Source organism: Aythya fuligula, chromosome 3, assembly GCF_009819795.1.
Source record: "Aythya fuligula isolate bAytFul2 chromosome 3, bAytFul2.pri, whole genome shotgun sequence".
NCBI classification, from domain to species: Eukaryota; Metazoa; Chordata; class Aves; order Anseriformes; family Anatidae; genus Aythya; species Aythya fuligula.
In genome coordinates, this window is record NC_045561.1 from 49,009,659 (window position 1) to 49,026,486 (window position 16,828).

At 37.4% G+C, this 16,828-nt stretch overlaps 1 protein-coding gene across 3 annotated transcripts in view; it reads left to right on the forward strand.

Moving 5' to 3' along the window:
- The window catches only part of UTRN (utrophin), a 366,152-nt gene that overhangs the window by 271,959 nt on the left and 77,365 nt on the right, over positions 1 to 16,828 (forward strand). For all 3 annotated transcript variants that reach the window (XM_032185295.1, XM_032185296.1, XM_032185294.1), the window contains 3 exons: positions 10,566 to 10,834; positions 13,184 to 13,330; positions 14,660 to 14,738. In XM_032185295.1, coding sequence (XP_032041186.1) covers positions 10,566 to 10,834; positions 13,184 to 13,330; positions 14,660 to 14,738 — 495 coding nt within the window. The remainder of the gene's footprint in view (positions 1 to 10,565; positions 10,835 to 13,183; positions 13,331 to 14,659; positions 14,739 to 16,828) is intronic.

The window sequence follows — 16,828 nt, forward strand, 5'->3', positions numbered from 1 at the left end:
CTTTAGCCTTAAGTTGTTACTACATTGCTTTGGAAGTGCTGAAGTTTTTAATGGATGAAGAAAAATCTTTGCATTTCCTTTTCCAGTTTTTGATTCAAAATTTCATCAGTTCTTTTTTTTTTTTTTTTTTTTTTTTTTTTAATACAATAACACATACACCTTAAATGTAGTCAAAGCAGTAATTCAAAGATGCAAACGTAATTTTTTTTAACGTCATTATAGCAAAATTTTGCCCCACAAATGGAAATCAATGTATTCTGTGATGTATCTCATTAGAAGTAAAATGAATCAGCTTTAGGAAGGTAGTCATTACAGAATCATAAAGATTCCAGTTTTTTGATTAATTATTGCTTAGGAATGAAACAGCTCTCATAGAAATGATATTTGCGTAATATTTGTCAAGGTATTTGCCTGCATCAGAGACCAACAAGACCCCGTAACCCCAAATTATAAAAAATGTACCAAGTATCTTTGTAATTACATGCAAACTGCTATAATCAAAATACAATTAAGTCAGAATATTTTTCTGAGATAAGCTACGTTATTATAAAATCTTATTTCTTTTAATTACATAAGGATTATTCTTGGATCTAGTAACTTGCAGCTATGGAAATACCAGTGGCAGTAAGATGTGAATAATTTACTATTCTGTATAATTTATAAAATTGTAGCTACTTCTGTAGCTATGGCATATAGTTACTTCTATCAGGAGTTGATTTTTTCTTTCTATATGTCATTAAATCTCCATAGCAAACATTTCGGGCTTGTTCAAACAGGTAATATTTCCTGCATCCATATTTAGTGTTACTTCTATGCAAATTTTTATGTGATTTCCTATTCCCTAATTCAACTTTGTGTTAAAGTTTGAATATCTGGTGATTAAAGCTATTTTTCCTTGTGATTAGTTTTTGTACCGTAGCTGCGGTACTGTGCTTTACTACTTGCTTTTTGAACTCCTGACTCCTAAAAGCATTCTGCTTGTCTCACAACATTTACTCACAGACTTGTTTGACATATTGCATCTAGAATGCTTTATTAGAAAACCTGTAGTTGAAAAAATAGAGAAAGCTCACTTTATAGTTGCTGGTTGTGTTGCAAGAGTTTGAAGTTACAGACTGTCCTCTCAAAAGCCATAGAATTACCCAGCAGAAATGCTGCCAATGCATGAAACGTGCATGAGATGCATCATACATCCTTGTTACGCAATTTTAAAAGTATTACTGGTGTTGTTATATTAAGCTCCCGTGAGCTACGGATGGCAATGACAGAATTGTTGACCACAGTAAGTTGTGTAACAGTAACAACCAGGCAGGTGGCTCTTGTCCACTCATCATATTTAGAAGGAATCAATACGCTGAGACTGGGAAGCTTCACAGGTGTGTGCTGTGAGCTTATCTTCCTCATCCTTATTCAAACTCAGTAGTTCCATACACCTCTTTTGAGTGTGTGGTGGGTTAGTCTCTGCTACCAACCTCAGCTGGTTGAGGGGAGGATATAGGAAGAGCATGAGTGAGAAAGCTTGTCACGCTTGGTCTCTTCACCAAGGTGACCCAGTGGTGCAAGGGTCTGGGAAATGGAGGAGTATCTGCAGTCAGTCTAACAGTTTCTCTCTGCTGCTCTTTCTTCTCAAACCTTTGCTCTGCCCCAGTTTGTGCACTCTGTAGGCTGCAGGAAATATCTGCCTGCCACAGTGCTGCTGCTACTGCTCCTCCTCTGACCCTCTGGTGTTCCCTGTGATGTTTCTTGCTTCTTGTTTCTTCCTTCTCTGGTGTTTTCTGCCCCTTTTTTAAAGCACGTTCTCCCAGAGGTGCGACCAGCTTGGCAGATGGGCTCAGCTGTCCTGCCGTGGGTCCACTGCAGAGCTGGCTATGTCTGGCATGGGGCAGCCCCTGGCCTCTTCTCACAGCCACCCCCCTGCCAACAGCTGGACACAGACACACTGTACAGAGTAGTGTTTCTGCAGATTAATAAACTTCAGGCCAAAAGGTGCCTTTGAATCTTCTGCTCTGATCTCTTATATAACATAATCTGTTAAACTCTGCCCAGTCTTGTACATTCTGACAAATGCTACTGATCTCCAGAATGCTACACCTCTGGATTTGAACCCATGCAGAGACAAGCAGTCTTTCTTCTGAATAACTGTTTTCAGTGAGGACTGTGACTGCAGGCTTATCTTTGCTTTTAAAATGTTTAATGTATAATTTCCACCCATTGGCATTTTATGCAATAGATTAAAAGTTTGCTCATTAACTTCAGTGAAGTGTACTTAACATTGCTAAAGGTGAGGAGTGTGGTTTTGGATTGTGAGCTGATGGGTCTGTCTTCAGAAATATTCATGGGCAGTACACAACGCTGTACAGTCATGATTTAAACATGCCTTTGGTAGCTTTTATAATACAAATAGCAAAACCTTGTAGGAAATAGTAATATCATGAATTAGAAGATCACTGATTAGTTCTTACCTAACTAATAGCAAGAGTGTTTAGGTGCGGGGTTAGGTAATCCAAAGAGATTGTAAAATATCCAGCCACTGAAGTTACACAAAGGCACAGACAAAGCAGATGTCTTGTTTCTAGTTGCATAAGAATTGAGAATCACAGAATCACTGAAGTTGGAAGAGACCTCCAAGATCATCTGGTCCAACTGTCCCTGTACCACCAATGTCACCCACTAACCCACGTCCCTAAGCACCACGTCCAACTGTTCTTTGAACACCCACAGGGATGGTGACGCCACCACCTCCCTGGACAATCCGTCCCAATGCCTGACTGCTCTTTCTGAGAAGAAATGTCTCCTAATTTCTAACCTAAACCTCCCCTGCCACATCTTGAGGCCATTCCCTCTAGTCCTATCACTAGTTACCTGTGAAGAGGCTGACCCCCAGCTCCCCACACCTACCTTTCAGGTAGTTGTAGAGAGCATCTCCCTGAACCTCCTCTTCTCCTAACTAAACAACCCCAGTTCCCTTGAGGGTACGTTGAATTAAATATTCCAGGATTATTTTGTTCTCTCTGCAGGTTCTTCACAACAGGGACAAAAATTTGCCATATGATTCTGCTGTGACATCAATTCAGAGTCTCTTGTACATTACAATAAATTAAGACAATCTGAGTAACCTTTTCACATCCCCCTGAAGTGCATAATACAATCAAAACTTAATTGAAAAAAAAATCACCTTGTTAGAACATCTGTTAAAGATATTCATAATATTTAAAAATAGACCCTACCATCTCTTTTCAGACATCATCTTTGAAGCTTTCTCTATTCCTTTATAATGCACATTGCAAAAGGAAATTGAATCATACTCTAATACGGTCTTTGTATTAATTGTCTGACTTCAACTAATTTGCACTTGGGCTGTTAGGTACAAAAGTAATTCTGCCTAGGCACAAAGGAGTCAGCAATATCTGAGAGGTTTTTGTTTTGTTTTGTTTTTGAAATAAGGAGAAACAGTAAAGTTAATTTGAATTAACCAAAGCTGTAAATTCTAAAATCTGCTAAATGTAAACACACTAAAGCACAGTACGTACAAAATCATTTGCAATTAGTGATCTGGATTCCAGTTCTGGTGTGACTGGTGATTGAGAGCCTCACATGTTGTCAGGATTTTTTTTCTCTTGTTCTGATGCTCAAGTAAAAATTCACTTGTTTGTACAGAGGCTTCTCCAGACATAGATGCAAAGATGGTTTTTATCACCAGAAGATTAGATTACTGGGCTTGACAGATCTGCACTCTCTGAATCACATGAGAGACTTCAGAAGGTGGTTGGCGGGAGCATATAGTGTCCTTCTGGAGTGGTTTCTCATTACCTGCTCATGAATCTTGTTGTAATTTCTGTGTGTAACTTCTCGTCTAACTCAAATTTTATAGATACAGTATCCATTATTTAGTAGCTGAAGTACTATTTTCCGTGGATTTTTGCTTCTGCACTTGAATGCTTGTTGCAGTATTTGAAATTGTTCATGATTCCTGATTAGGAGGAGATTGGCAATGGGGAATTCTCTGTGATCAGACCTTGACAGATATACTTGCTGATTCTGAATTGCTTTCTTCTTTCGTCAGTCTCTCTTTCATGCATTGGTTTTAAGCTTGATTGACCAAGACCCATTTTAAGGACCTAAACATATATATATATATATATATATATATATATATATATATATATTCATTGTTATGTCCCCTAAGAGTATTTGTTACAGATCCCATTGTAACCTGTTATTGTCTGTATCTCTGTAGTTAATTTCAGATAAATCACAAGGATGTAAAATCGGGTTATGAACTAGCCTGTTTTCTTTTTCATGTTGGCCTTATGTTTGCCATGTTGGCCTTCAACTGTACTGTGTAGTAATTGGCATGATCGAAGACAATTACTCAGTTTTCGGGAAACTTCTTCCTATGTTAATTTATCAGACATCAGTTTTTTCTTCTGTTTTAATTTTTCCATATTTCCTTAGGGAGGCCCCATCACAAAAAAGAAACTTCATCCTTTCCTTACCTTTGAACGTCTTTGAGCATCTGAATGGAGCTGATTGACAAAACCCACCAGGCCAGCCGCTGAATTTTATAGATGGTCAGGATAATGAAATTGGAGATACTCACATTTTTAGCTTTGTTACTGCTTTTCCATGGTATAGGACAAAACTTGAAGAATTACAGACAATGTTTTGCACGTTTTTAGATCAATAACACAGTTACAGTTGGCTTCTTATTTCCCTCTACTGTTAATAAGGTTACTGGCTATGGGATATGCAAAGGAAATAAAAAATATTTTCTGTCCCCAGGGTTATATAGATCAGTGATGTCCCCAGTGCATGGCTTTTCTGAAATCCTATCCTTAAAATTCCACTGCTGTATTGAGGGAGTGGAGCTAGATGTTTTTTGGAAGATAAAACAAATTTACATTTTGGCAGACTAGGCTACTACAGTGATTCCTACTGCAAATGTTTCCAGGAGTCTGTGGTATTGCTGAAGTACTTCAGTAGCTTTTGGTTTTGTTAGGACAATCAGTTTCCTGTCTTTGAAATATGTTATTTGGTATTAAAGGTGATGTGATAAATACATGATTTAAAATTAAGTATTTACTGTCTGTTATCTTCTTTAATTAAAAGTGTAGAAAACCCCATAAACCACATTTGTGTTGTAAGAGAATATATGAGTAACTATCAGTGAATTACATTATTTATTTCAGCCAGACAGCATATTACCCTGTTTCAGACGTAAATAAAAGTCAAACTTCTTTGCTTCCTGCTACCGAACGCATTTAAATAAATTCGCTATTGTATGTATTGTATTAAATAAATTCTATATTGTATTCTCTTAGCAAGGAAGTCCATATTGGAAATAGGCAACTTTCTTTTTGCTAAAGTAGGCAGTATTTCTGTTCCCAACCACTTGTCACCTAGCTGTCACACAAGACTGGAATATTTTTTGTTCTCTCCTACACTAATGGGCTGAGTATCGAAGTCTTGATTGTTAAAGCTATAGGAGAAAGAAGAGCATGTGGGCCACTGGAGGTCAGTGGACTCATGCCCTATTTTGAACATTGTTGTCCGTGTTTTAGTTGGTGCTCATTCACTTGTGACTTTTGACACATTTAGTTAAAGAAATGTGCAGTTACCTGTGAGATAATCCCACACTGATGAAATATTTCTCTTCCTTTTCAAATACATCTTTATTACCCTTCAAGTTTAGTTCACCTGTGTGGAGCCTTGAAATTCATCTTGTAGTGTCTAAATGGTAGCCTGCTTGGAATGGTACAAGTAAAAATTCAAGTAAGTTGCTTCAGTTTTTGTAATTGTAAATAAGCCTCAAGACAGCAAATGGGTAATTGAAGAATATTAAACAAAAAGTAAAGTATATAGAGGAGAAAACAGGCTGAGTAAACTTGCTTTAGAAGGTTTGTGAGCAATTCAAAAATTTCAGAACCTGGATGTTCTCTTGAAGTCCAGTGTTGTGGAAGGACACCATCGATTCAGGGAGTCTTGAGTAAGTGGTATTCAGTGGTGATATCCTTCTCCATTAGTACCTTTCCTTCTACAGGAATTAGAAGTAGACATAGTAGCTTGTTGATGACATAACAATACTATTACCATTGATTTTTTTCTGGTTTTGTGGCAGGCACAATCTAAAATAGAACTTATACCTGTTTTTTGTTTCTTGAGCACCACAAAACCTCAAGCTTCCACTGTGCTGTGTATCACATCATTTATTACAAGATAGTGGCTGGTTTTTAGTGAGAAGTATTGTGTTTTGATTATACTGATAAATTACATTGGTTAATTGGTTATGCTGCATGAATGTGTGGTTCTCAGGGTTGCTGTAATCTTTTAAGTTTTCTGGGGATAGATGCAATGGGATGACTTATCTCCTTTAATCAGAAGTTATTTTCTCTTGTTTCATCTGTCCTTTTGTATCTTATCCACCAGCACCCGCTGGGAAATTCTAATATCTCATTATCTATAGACCATACTCCAGGCCCTTTCCAGATGTATTCAATATACATAAAGTTACCAGCTAATTTGTCTTTAATCCTGCAGAGACTTTCCTCATTCACTCTTACTTGATTATATTTATCCGGCTTGAAAACTTTCAGTTGTGATAGAGTGAAACCTAAATAGGCTAAGACAAAAATGAATGATTGTGCTTTTTCTTTGCTTTTCATGTATTTGCAATAGATATTTGAACTAGAAGAGAAAGGTGGCATACTGGGTTGCTAGTCTAAGTGCTATGTTACTAACCAGTTGCTGATCTTTAAAACTTCCCATTACCATCCCATCAGAACTGTTTTCTGTCCGTATTGTAAGAAACCCAGTGAATGCTTTCACTGTAGTGATGCTAAAGACTTCATCATGCAACACAAGCAGTGCTCTTGGTTCTTCTGCTTACAAATTTGACCATGTTTCATTGTGTTCCTTCAAATGCTTTAAAAGTGTTCATAATGAAGTGAAAAGTTCACAGTGAAGTTTTATCCTTTTTTTTTTTTTTCTGTGAAGACTGATTGAATCAAGGAAGAGAGAATATTTGACATAATGCTAACATATACAAAGAATATACTCAAAGTAAAAAGTAATTAATGTAATTCTGGCAAGATAGAAAGAGAGCAAGCAACATGGGGATCAAGCAGAGCTGCTTAGAGTCAAAACTGCTAGAGCCAGAATAGCTTACCTGATCTGAATTAAATTCTTAAGCAAGAAGAGTTTTCTTCACTGAGAACTTTCCTGTATAAGTATTCTCCATATACGCAAGCGTGTAAGGAATTTATATGCTGTAAAGTTCAGTCTTGAAAGTCTTCCTTCTGTGGCACTCTCTCTGTGCTAGTGACACAGAAAAATTCTTGGTCCTTTCATCACTTTGTGATAAAAAATGCTTATTAAAATCAAGTTTCTTTCCACTACAAAAGCAGATTTTTTTTCCTGCTCTTTTTCTCTGACTGCAAGGTCAGTTACTATCTTCCCTCTCTGGTAAACAGATGGTCCAGTGAATACAGGCTCTTCTTACTTTCTGAGCAGCTGCTGAAGTGAAGATAATGTAATAAGTACATTACCAAAAAAAAAAAAAAAAAAAGAAAAAAGCTGATCATTCAGAAGATTTCATATTAAGTGGGAACAAAAGAGCAGCAACTAGTATGTAGCATTTTTTCACAGCATAAAGAAGCTGTGTTTGTCTGCTAGCGTGTGCAGTGACAGACTGATGAAACAAACTCAAAGTGCAGAATTCTTACTGTTAAGACATTATTTATGAGGCTAGGTTTACAATTCTGTGCTGTGCAATGAGGATTTTGGAGAATGTGCTCTCTGCTTGGAAATAGTGTGGTGCTCATTAATAGGTTGGGCTTTCATGATGGAAAGCGTGAAGTTGTGCAAGATGTATTTCTTAACTGAATTGAAGCTGAATGGTTTTATAGCTCATAAAAATGTGTGTTTGGCTTTATTTCTCCAGTAAATGTCTTTAAAGGCAAGTTTACAAGCATTCCCAAGACTTGGGTAAAATAAAGCAGTCTTGCAAGGAATTAATATTTTTCAAATAAAATAGGCATCAGATTCCCTTGGACAAGGAGATTGATCTGATGAATGGTGTTCAAAAATGTTTCTGTTTTTAGTTCCATTGGGATACTTCTGTCATGCCAGTCAGTGTGGAATTTTTTCCCTCCCAGATATGCGACTGGTCTGTCACAAGTGAAGCTGTCTTTTTGTAGTTGGCCAGGCAAATTAGATCAGGCCATTGTTCTCCTCTCCCATTTGTAGCTACAGCTATTCTTCTGTTGGTATTGATTCTACTGGAGCAAGAAGCAGTTAGTCATTGAATCTGTTATGTCAGTACCATTATAGCTAATAAAAAAAAAAAAATAAATCTAAGTTTTTCACTCATATTAAGGCTTCTTGGATGATATTCTACTCAGTCCAGTTTCTGGGTGTCCCTGTACGTGTCCCCTGTATTCACAGTTTCGAGATGAGAGCCAAGGAGACTCCTCTACTGGGTCTACAACTTTCTGTCCCCTTTCAACAAAGTACTCCCTTTCCTTCTGTAAAGTGTTCTGTCTACAGGTGCTCTCTTAGCACTTATTTAAGGTCCTGCAGCTTTTACTGGTGGGGCCTTGTTGTCCATCTGATGATACTGAACTGGTTGTACTAGGTGCAACTTGCCTGTGTGCTGAACCATGGCTTGGCTTCCAGATTTTGTGCAGTAATTTTGTCTATGGACTGTAGTTGGCTGTCATTATTCCCAGCTCTGAATATACCATTGATGAATTAATTCCAAAATTACTTCTAGTGATGACTTCTTTGGTATCTGTAAGTAAGCAATTGGTATTATTTTTTTTTTTTTTTTTTTTTTTTCTAAAAGAATTTTTTTTTTATCTGAAAAGGTTGCTTTGTTTAGAATTTAAGCGTTATTTCTTTTCCTTTTCCTGAAATCCTGAAATCTCTGGCCAAGTTTGGGGTAAAGATCATCCCAGAACTGTGTTGTCCTATGACGTAGCTTATTTTGAATGTGAATTGCTGAGATTCAAGACACAAGGTACAGAGCACGTTGCACAGGATGGCATCCAGGCAGGTTTGGAATATCTCCAAAGAAGGAGACTCCACAACCTATCTGGGCAGCCTCTCCAGTGCTCTGTCACTCAGATCATAAAGAAGCTCTTCCTCATATGATATCTTTAAAGGCAGTATATCAGCATATGGAAAATTGTATGTCCATTTGTCTTCTGACAAGAATGGTGCTTTCATCTCTATATTGTTGTGTATAATTTATTCATAGACAACGCTTGATTTTTAATCACAAACAATGCTGTGATAAACCTTTTCTAAGGTTGTTTTTTTTTTTTTTTTGTTTTGTTTTTTTTTATAGCAGTGAGTAGAAGGCCACTTAGCTTAGTTTTGGACTATGCCATATCTTGTTCCCCTTGTTTTCTGTTTTCCGTGTTATATCAAGTTTGCTCTGCTTATTTCTCTGCCTGCAGAAACTGCAAGGTCACTAAGTAAAGGAGGAATCCTTTGAAATGAGCTTAGCTGGTAATTATAGCAACTCTACCCTAGTGAAGGAAGCTCTCTGTGATTTCTTTCAGTAAGGCCAACTTGAGCAGCAGTCAGCAGGACTTGCTGGCGATTGAAGACCCAGGAAGGAAATGTTCTCTTATTGATAGACCAAATGCCTGGGTTGCCGAAATCATCTGTTGTGGAGAAGAGATGTGCCACCAGCTGACTCGGTGCTTGTCAATTAGGACTGAAGCATGTCTGCACTGTGGAATGCTGTCCTATGTTTTACGGGCTCACTGGGGTCTGGGGATATCGATATAAGCAGCTTACTGAAATAATCAATGCCATCTTCTGTGGCTGTGTCTTGAGTTTGTGTGTGTGACCACTACGGCTTTCTTCAACTGCAGCTGGCCTTTGCTAATAGGAATGGGATTTCCACAGGTGGCGGGTTGCCCAGGAGATTTAGACACATAAGCCTGAAATAATGCACTGTAAGTGCAACTTTTTTTTGGTGAGCATGTTAGTTGAGCAGTTTTATATTTACAATACCTATTTAAAATGTGGTTTTTTTAGGACTTCAGCGTTAACACAGACAAACAGAGGTAGAGCTGCAGAAGCACTTACCACATGGTATTCAGTACACTTTGTGTTTTGGTAGTACATAGGAAGAGAAGAGGCATCCTGGGGGTAGTGTGGAAGATGTTGGTTCTTGTTCTTTCTACATGAAATGGTCCCTAGATCCCTATGGCAGTTTCCAGTAGGGAAGAGTGATCTTCTGTTACCTCCCCTATGCCTCCAACAAACCAGCAGTGAGCTGCCTTTGTTTTGCAGGTATCGGAATACATAGAAGTCAGGAATAGTTTCCCTTTGTCTTATCAAGCATTATTTTGTCATTAAGGATGATGAAGGTTTATTTTAATTATGGCAAAATAGACTTTTTGGCTACCTTATACCTACTGAAGTAAATTATCGATTGACTCTGGACTTATGAACTGTCTTGAACATGCACCTCAGAAGCAGTCTGTTTAACTTGGCATGAATAAAAGTAGAAATAAACAGCATGATTTTTTATTTTTTTTTCCCCTCTGCAGAGTTGACCCCTGAGGAGAAAGCCATGAGAATTGCCAAAGCTATGCGTAAGCAGTCATCAGAGGTAAAAGAGAAATGGGAGAACCTAAATGCCAGTGCCACTATCTGGCAGAAGCAAGTGGACAAAGCATTAGAAAAACTGAAAGACTTGCAGTGTGCCATGGATGACCTCGATGCTGACCTGAAGGAGGCTGAAAACGTGAGGAATGGCTGGAAACCTGTGGGAGACCTGCTCATAGATTCATTACCAGATCACATTGAGAAAACTACTGTAAGTGTAAATATTCCTAGGGAATATTTAGCCTGTGTGAGTCACACCCCTCAATTTTACCACCCTTAATGGTGTCAAATATGTTTACTGTATACTTAAATTCTTATGTACAGTTTATACTGCTCTTCAAAGACTAGATTTTAGGTCACAAGGAAAGTCCATTACTGTGCCACATTCACTATCAGCTGTGATTGTGTGATTGCATAAGCATGTGTGATTTAAATTGGAAAAAAAAAAAAGTTGTAGAATTCAAATATTTTCCACCCAGAAATACTGTCCAACCCACTGTGAGGCTATGGGTGTGTTTGAAGCTTTGTCCAAGTACTAGAATATGAGCAAGTTCAGTCAGTTATAATCCTGATAGATGACAGGAGCCTCCTCTCCTTTTTGTAGTGGTGAATTGTCAGATCTGTTTGTCAATCACATATAGCTCTCCTCTTTGAAAAATGTTTAGAGTTCTGTTAGTCATACAGAAGTTTTTACTTAGTTTTAATTCCTAGTCCATAACTTTCATGAATTTTACATGTGTTGTCTTTCTGAGCACATATAAGTGAAAATTTGCTTTTGCTTTAGGTTGGCTTCTCTTAAGGATTATTTCAAAGGTAAGAACAAACACTACAGTATAGTGCTCTCACAGGCATAACAATTCTTTCAACAAGGGTTCCAGGCCACTCATGCAGGGCTCAATATCCCAAAGCACCGCTGCCCATGACAGTTGTCATCCTTTGCTTAATTGCATGGGTTGGACTAGGGACCCAGTAATGCAAAACTCTCCAAATAAGCAATACCTTCTGATAACTATTAGCCAGGAAAGCTGACCTGAAGCAGCAAAATGCTTGAGTGAATGCCTGAATAGGAGGCATTCCAGCAGAACATGCAGGTACGCGTTTGCTTTTTAATTAGTATGATAGAGGAAATAGCTATTTCAGGCAAACTTAGCAAGCTTCTGTTTCACAAACACAACTTTTCAGTTTTCAAGCTCAAGGTGAATATGGAAAAACATTAGAGGACCCTGGGGTCATGTACTTGACCATCTGTGACTTTAGCACGGGAAGCTGGTGTTGGAAGAAAGAAGAGCCATGGCTTGCAAAAAGTTTTGTGGAACTATTCTATTTGTTTACTGCAGCCTGTGGACCTATATGAACTTCACTCAGGGCTGCCTTATTTCACATGTATCAATGGAAGCATCAGCATTCTCCAAGCTTAGTTGCTACTTCAGGTTTAATAGAACCTAAAATCTTTAAAACAAAGGTAGTCAAAGCTGATTTGCGTCTAGAGTGTGGTTGATTTGCAAAGAGAAATGCATCTCCTCCTCCACCTCTTACATTTTAATATTGATACCAAAATAAACACGAAGCTGCTGATACTGAATAGCTCTTTATTCTTATATTAAGAAGCAATTTGTCATACTTTGATAGCTTTTTCTGTAAAGAAAAGTAAAGCAAAAGCCTTTTAGATTTTCATAGCTGTGGAAAAAATGAAACATCTGCTAAAGTAATTCAGTCCTGCTGGCTGTCCAGAAGTCAGACACTTACATCTTGCCAGTAGGTGCCTTCTGTTCCTGGCCCTTATAAGAGAGGTTTTTAAGGGAGGTAAATAATTGAATTGTCCAAAGAAAATCTTTTTTTCCAGTTGTTTTTGGCTTGTTTCATGATGTTTAGTCATTTGTAGGATTGAACAATTAAGTGCTCACAGCAAGAAAGACATTTGATGCATCTTTTCAACTGTAACTAAAACTTGCATCAATTTTCTCTTAATGCTGTATTTAGTTCCATTTGATTCAATAAACCTTTTTTTCTTCTTTTAATCATTGTAATACTTTTGCTTTACAGTTCTAATCAGGTAAAACATTGTATTCCTTTACCTTAGAAGATACATTCCTTCATGCTTTGCTAATTCAATAATAGTTTTTAAATTGAATTGTTGTCAGCTGCTTTATACTGGAAAACTGCAGTTACCAGACATAATTCTTTTTAAAGAGCTCTTGACAGTGATTGTACTGCTATAGTTCCTAATAGAGTATTGCCTATTTCTATTTGAAAGGAAGGGGTCTAAAGCCATCTGACACCACAAAACACCTTACTGAAATTGTAATATTCTATTTTAGTGGTGGAATCTGGATGTGGACATTTGGGTAAATTTCATGCCATTTTATTTTTTTCTCCAAAGGAATAGGTAATAAGAATATTGAAATGAATGAACTTTCCTTGCTGAAGAAGTCTAGAGTTGTGTATCATTATGTAGTGCAAGATGCCACACTGTGCAAGTTGGCACCATGTTGAGTTTACTGTGGCTTTCTTGCTGCTCAGGTGTCCATAGAGCATAAATGTATGTCTCTTACTTTTTTAGGCTTTTAGAGAAGAAATTGCTCCCATCAACTTGAAAGTTAAAACAGTGAATGATTTGTCCAGTCAGCTGTCTCCACTCGACCTTTATCCATCGTTAAAGATGTCTCGTCAATTAGATGATCTTAATATGCGGTGGAAACTTTTGCAGGTATTCTTCTGAACATGTGCATTAGGAGTGGGGTATGGTGGGGGATGCTCCTCACTCTCTTCTGTTCTCCTAAAAGATGCATTATTACTGCTCATTTGTTATTTCTGTCTTTGAGTTGTTACTCAAGTAGTACAAAAGTCACAAAGAGAACTCTTTAGTTCTGTGGCTTGACCAATAGCTTTTCCTTTCAAGCTGTCTCAGCAGTTTACTCACTCAAGAGACTGCATTAATCTCTGGAGGCTAGTGGGAACTATTATTGCATGCTTTGCTACATGCCATAGCAGTATTTTTACTGTATAAATCATTGTTACTGAAAACCCATGTGCATATTCCTGTTATGTTTCCAGTGTCTGCAGGGAATTTCACTAAAAATTACCTAAGTATTAGTAGATCTGTAATGAAATGTGAGTAGTAGAACATTTAGCTAAAAACAGAAGAGGGTATGCTGTGAGATTCGTAAAGCTTAGTTATGATTATTGGTGCTTAAATGGTCTGAGAAAGGTAAATCAATGTGCCTGATTACAGTTTAAACTTATGAAGTTTTTCACTGAACGATTTAATGAAGTTTCTTACATTAGTTAAAGTTCATTTAACAATCTTTGCACTTTTTTTTTTTTTTGTTTGTTTGTAATAAATATTTATTGTGAATGTGCTGCTATTTATTTATTTGTCTGGCTCTTAAGAGTTATATGAAGTATCTGAAAGAATCAGGGAAAGGATGGAGAATGTTTCCTCTCTAGCTGAGGGCATTACAGCAGAACTTTTAAAACTCAGGCGTCAGCTTCTGGGCTCATAGGTCTGAATCTGTCTCCCTTGAGAGACAGAATTATAAATATAATTTGTTAATGGGTTTCTCTTTTTTTTCGCTCCTTAACTTGAGTTAACTAAGCAGCCAAACTGCTGCTGGATGTGCTAGTGCAGTTTCAATTAGTAAACCAGGGGAAATCGTGTCAGCCAAAATAGTCTGTGTTGGAAAGGCACTTTGAGATCAATACAATCAAATGACGACCTGCTGACTATAGAAATTTGGACAACAGAAGGGCTGGGAGGAGGTCAGAAACTTCAGTGGTCAGCTAAAGTCACCATGAAACCGCTATTGTTCGTTATTGATCTGCACTACTTTCATAGGAAGACTGCAAATGATGAAAGGGACTTTAATTAAGCAAACAAATATATAAAATGTAGCTTTGAACAGGTGGATAACAAATAAGTGCTATGGCAGAATGAAATCTTAAATGTGCTTAACTAAAAATAAGTGCACACCAGTGTTTTTGTAGCCATGGACCTGGTGTTACAAAGTAAATTTTGTAAATACGTGTTTGTGTGTAGGTGTCTGTAGAGGATCGCCTTAAACAGCTGCAAGAGGCACACCGAGATTTTGGACCTGCATCGCAGCACTTTCTCTCCAGTAAGTTCTTTGAATTAATTGATGCATTCGACATATAACTGTACAGGAGGTTTTCACAAACACTGCACATCACTTACTGCCCTCCAGGTTTCCCTCTGACTTGAGGCACAGAAAGTTCCTTTTCCGCATTATCTACCTCCCTGATTTTTTGCTGGGATATTTCATCTTCATCATAACTTCACTGATATTCTCACTAGTATACTTTCCTCGAGGGTCACTGCAGTATCTTGCTGAATTATGATTGCATCCTTGTTCATTTTCTTCTTTGTCCGCTGTTTTCTGTAAGGTCTGACCTGTGGCTGCTCCAGGGTCTTTGTGTTCACAACCACATCTTCTCATCTCGTGCTACCTCTGTCTTCAGTTTCTCCCTACACACTAGTTGGGATGGCACAAGGCAAGAGCTGCCTGGATTTTGCAGACTAGACCATTATTATTATGCACTTCATGTCATAAATTCCTAGAATTTCACATAAAGGGGTGGGGAATTCAAAGTTGAATCACTTCCGTTTGATAAACCTAGAATCTCCCATTATGGCTAGAAGAAGGCAAAAACAGATGCTGTGTTCCCTCTTTCTCTCATCTGATGTGTTCAATAAAGGAAGATATTTTGTGATATCGAGATCCTTGTTAATTTTCTGACCTTCTAGCTTTATCTGCCATCATCAGAGCTAATGATACAAAGGTTAACACAAGTAGTTCTGTTTTTTGACAGAAGGCTTCAATAATAAAAATTGTTGCAAATTAACAAGACATGAATATAAAAACGTCCAGCTCTGTCTCAGAAATTCTCAAGTATGTGCCTATATAGCTAAACAGTTCATATAATTTTAAAACATTAAATAAATCTTGTATTCTTCTTGAGCTAAGTGATAACAGTGTTCTTATTTTGAATTGACAAACAATTTCTCAGTAAACAGGGTAAGCAAATTGCAATGTTTTTAAAATATTACAGCAGTTATGCAAAATCAAGGTTCTTTGAGTCACTTCTCCCTTTTTTTAAGTTGACAGGAAAAAAACACAAATAAAAAAAAACACAACTGTAAAATTACTTTTTTTTTTTTTTTTTTTTTTTTTTTTTTGCTATATAAACCTCATTAGAAGTATACTATGATGTTGCCATGGTGGGTTTTGTAGCACTCACAGTCTCAAACTTTTAACTTTGACGTGGACAGTGCACCTGTGTAATAATTTGTTAAAAAGAATAGAGGTACAAAGGTAGCTTTGACACTGTTGAAAAATGCCAGATTAACCATTTGGGAGAGTAGTAGGTATTGTCTAATGTAAATTGATTAGGAAGCACTGTAGAGAAGATGCATTTTCCCCTACTCTAACTGGTTTCTTCAGTCTTGTGTAACTGTTACGGATGTTCACTTCTCCTCTCCTGGACCAATGGAAAAATGCAGGTGACTGAGCTGAAAAAAAAAAAGAAAAAGAAAAATGAGTGTAAGAGCCCACATGTAAAACAAAGAAGCCTGCCAGACAAGGTCGGTTTGTTTTGTTTGGCCTGGATCATTTCCTTCATTTGGTTTACAGCATGCCACAACAAATACTTTCATTCACAAAACTGAATGAGTGGTAAAATGCAGTGGGAGCTGGTTGCAAGAGAATGTTGGAATTGTGTAAACTGCCTTTGTTGCTGGATAAAACGTCCATAGAATTGCATCCAAGGAGACTATGCAATACCTTATCAGCATGCCTCAGCCTTGCTTAGGGCATCTTCTCTAGGCTTAAGGGGATGGGGAGTTCAAGTGATGAACAAAAGTTGAGAGGGGAAAGTTTCCAGAATGCACGTTTTTAACTACTGCAAAAAGCTATAGCCAAGAACCACAGCTCTGCAAAAACAAATAGTATGCAGTTATCCATTTAGTTTATAAAAAAAAAAAAAAAAAAGACAAAAACAAAATACAAGCAATCTCTTCACCCCCCCCCCCCCAGACAGCAGCAAAAACTTCTTAAAAATTCTATTTCGAGAGCTTGAACTAAGCAGTGTTACAGAAGTTAATACCTACAACTTCATGTAAAAGTCTGTTAAATGAAAGTTAGAGACAGTAACTTTAAAAGGAAAGCAATAAAGAAATCATTAAATCCAG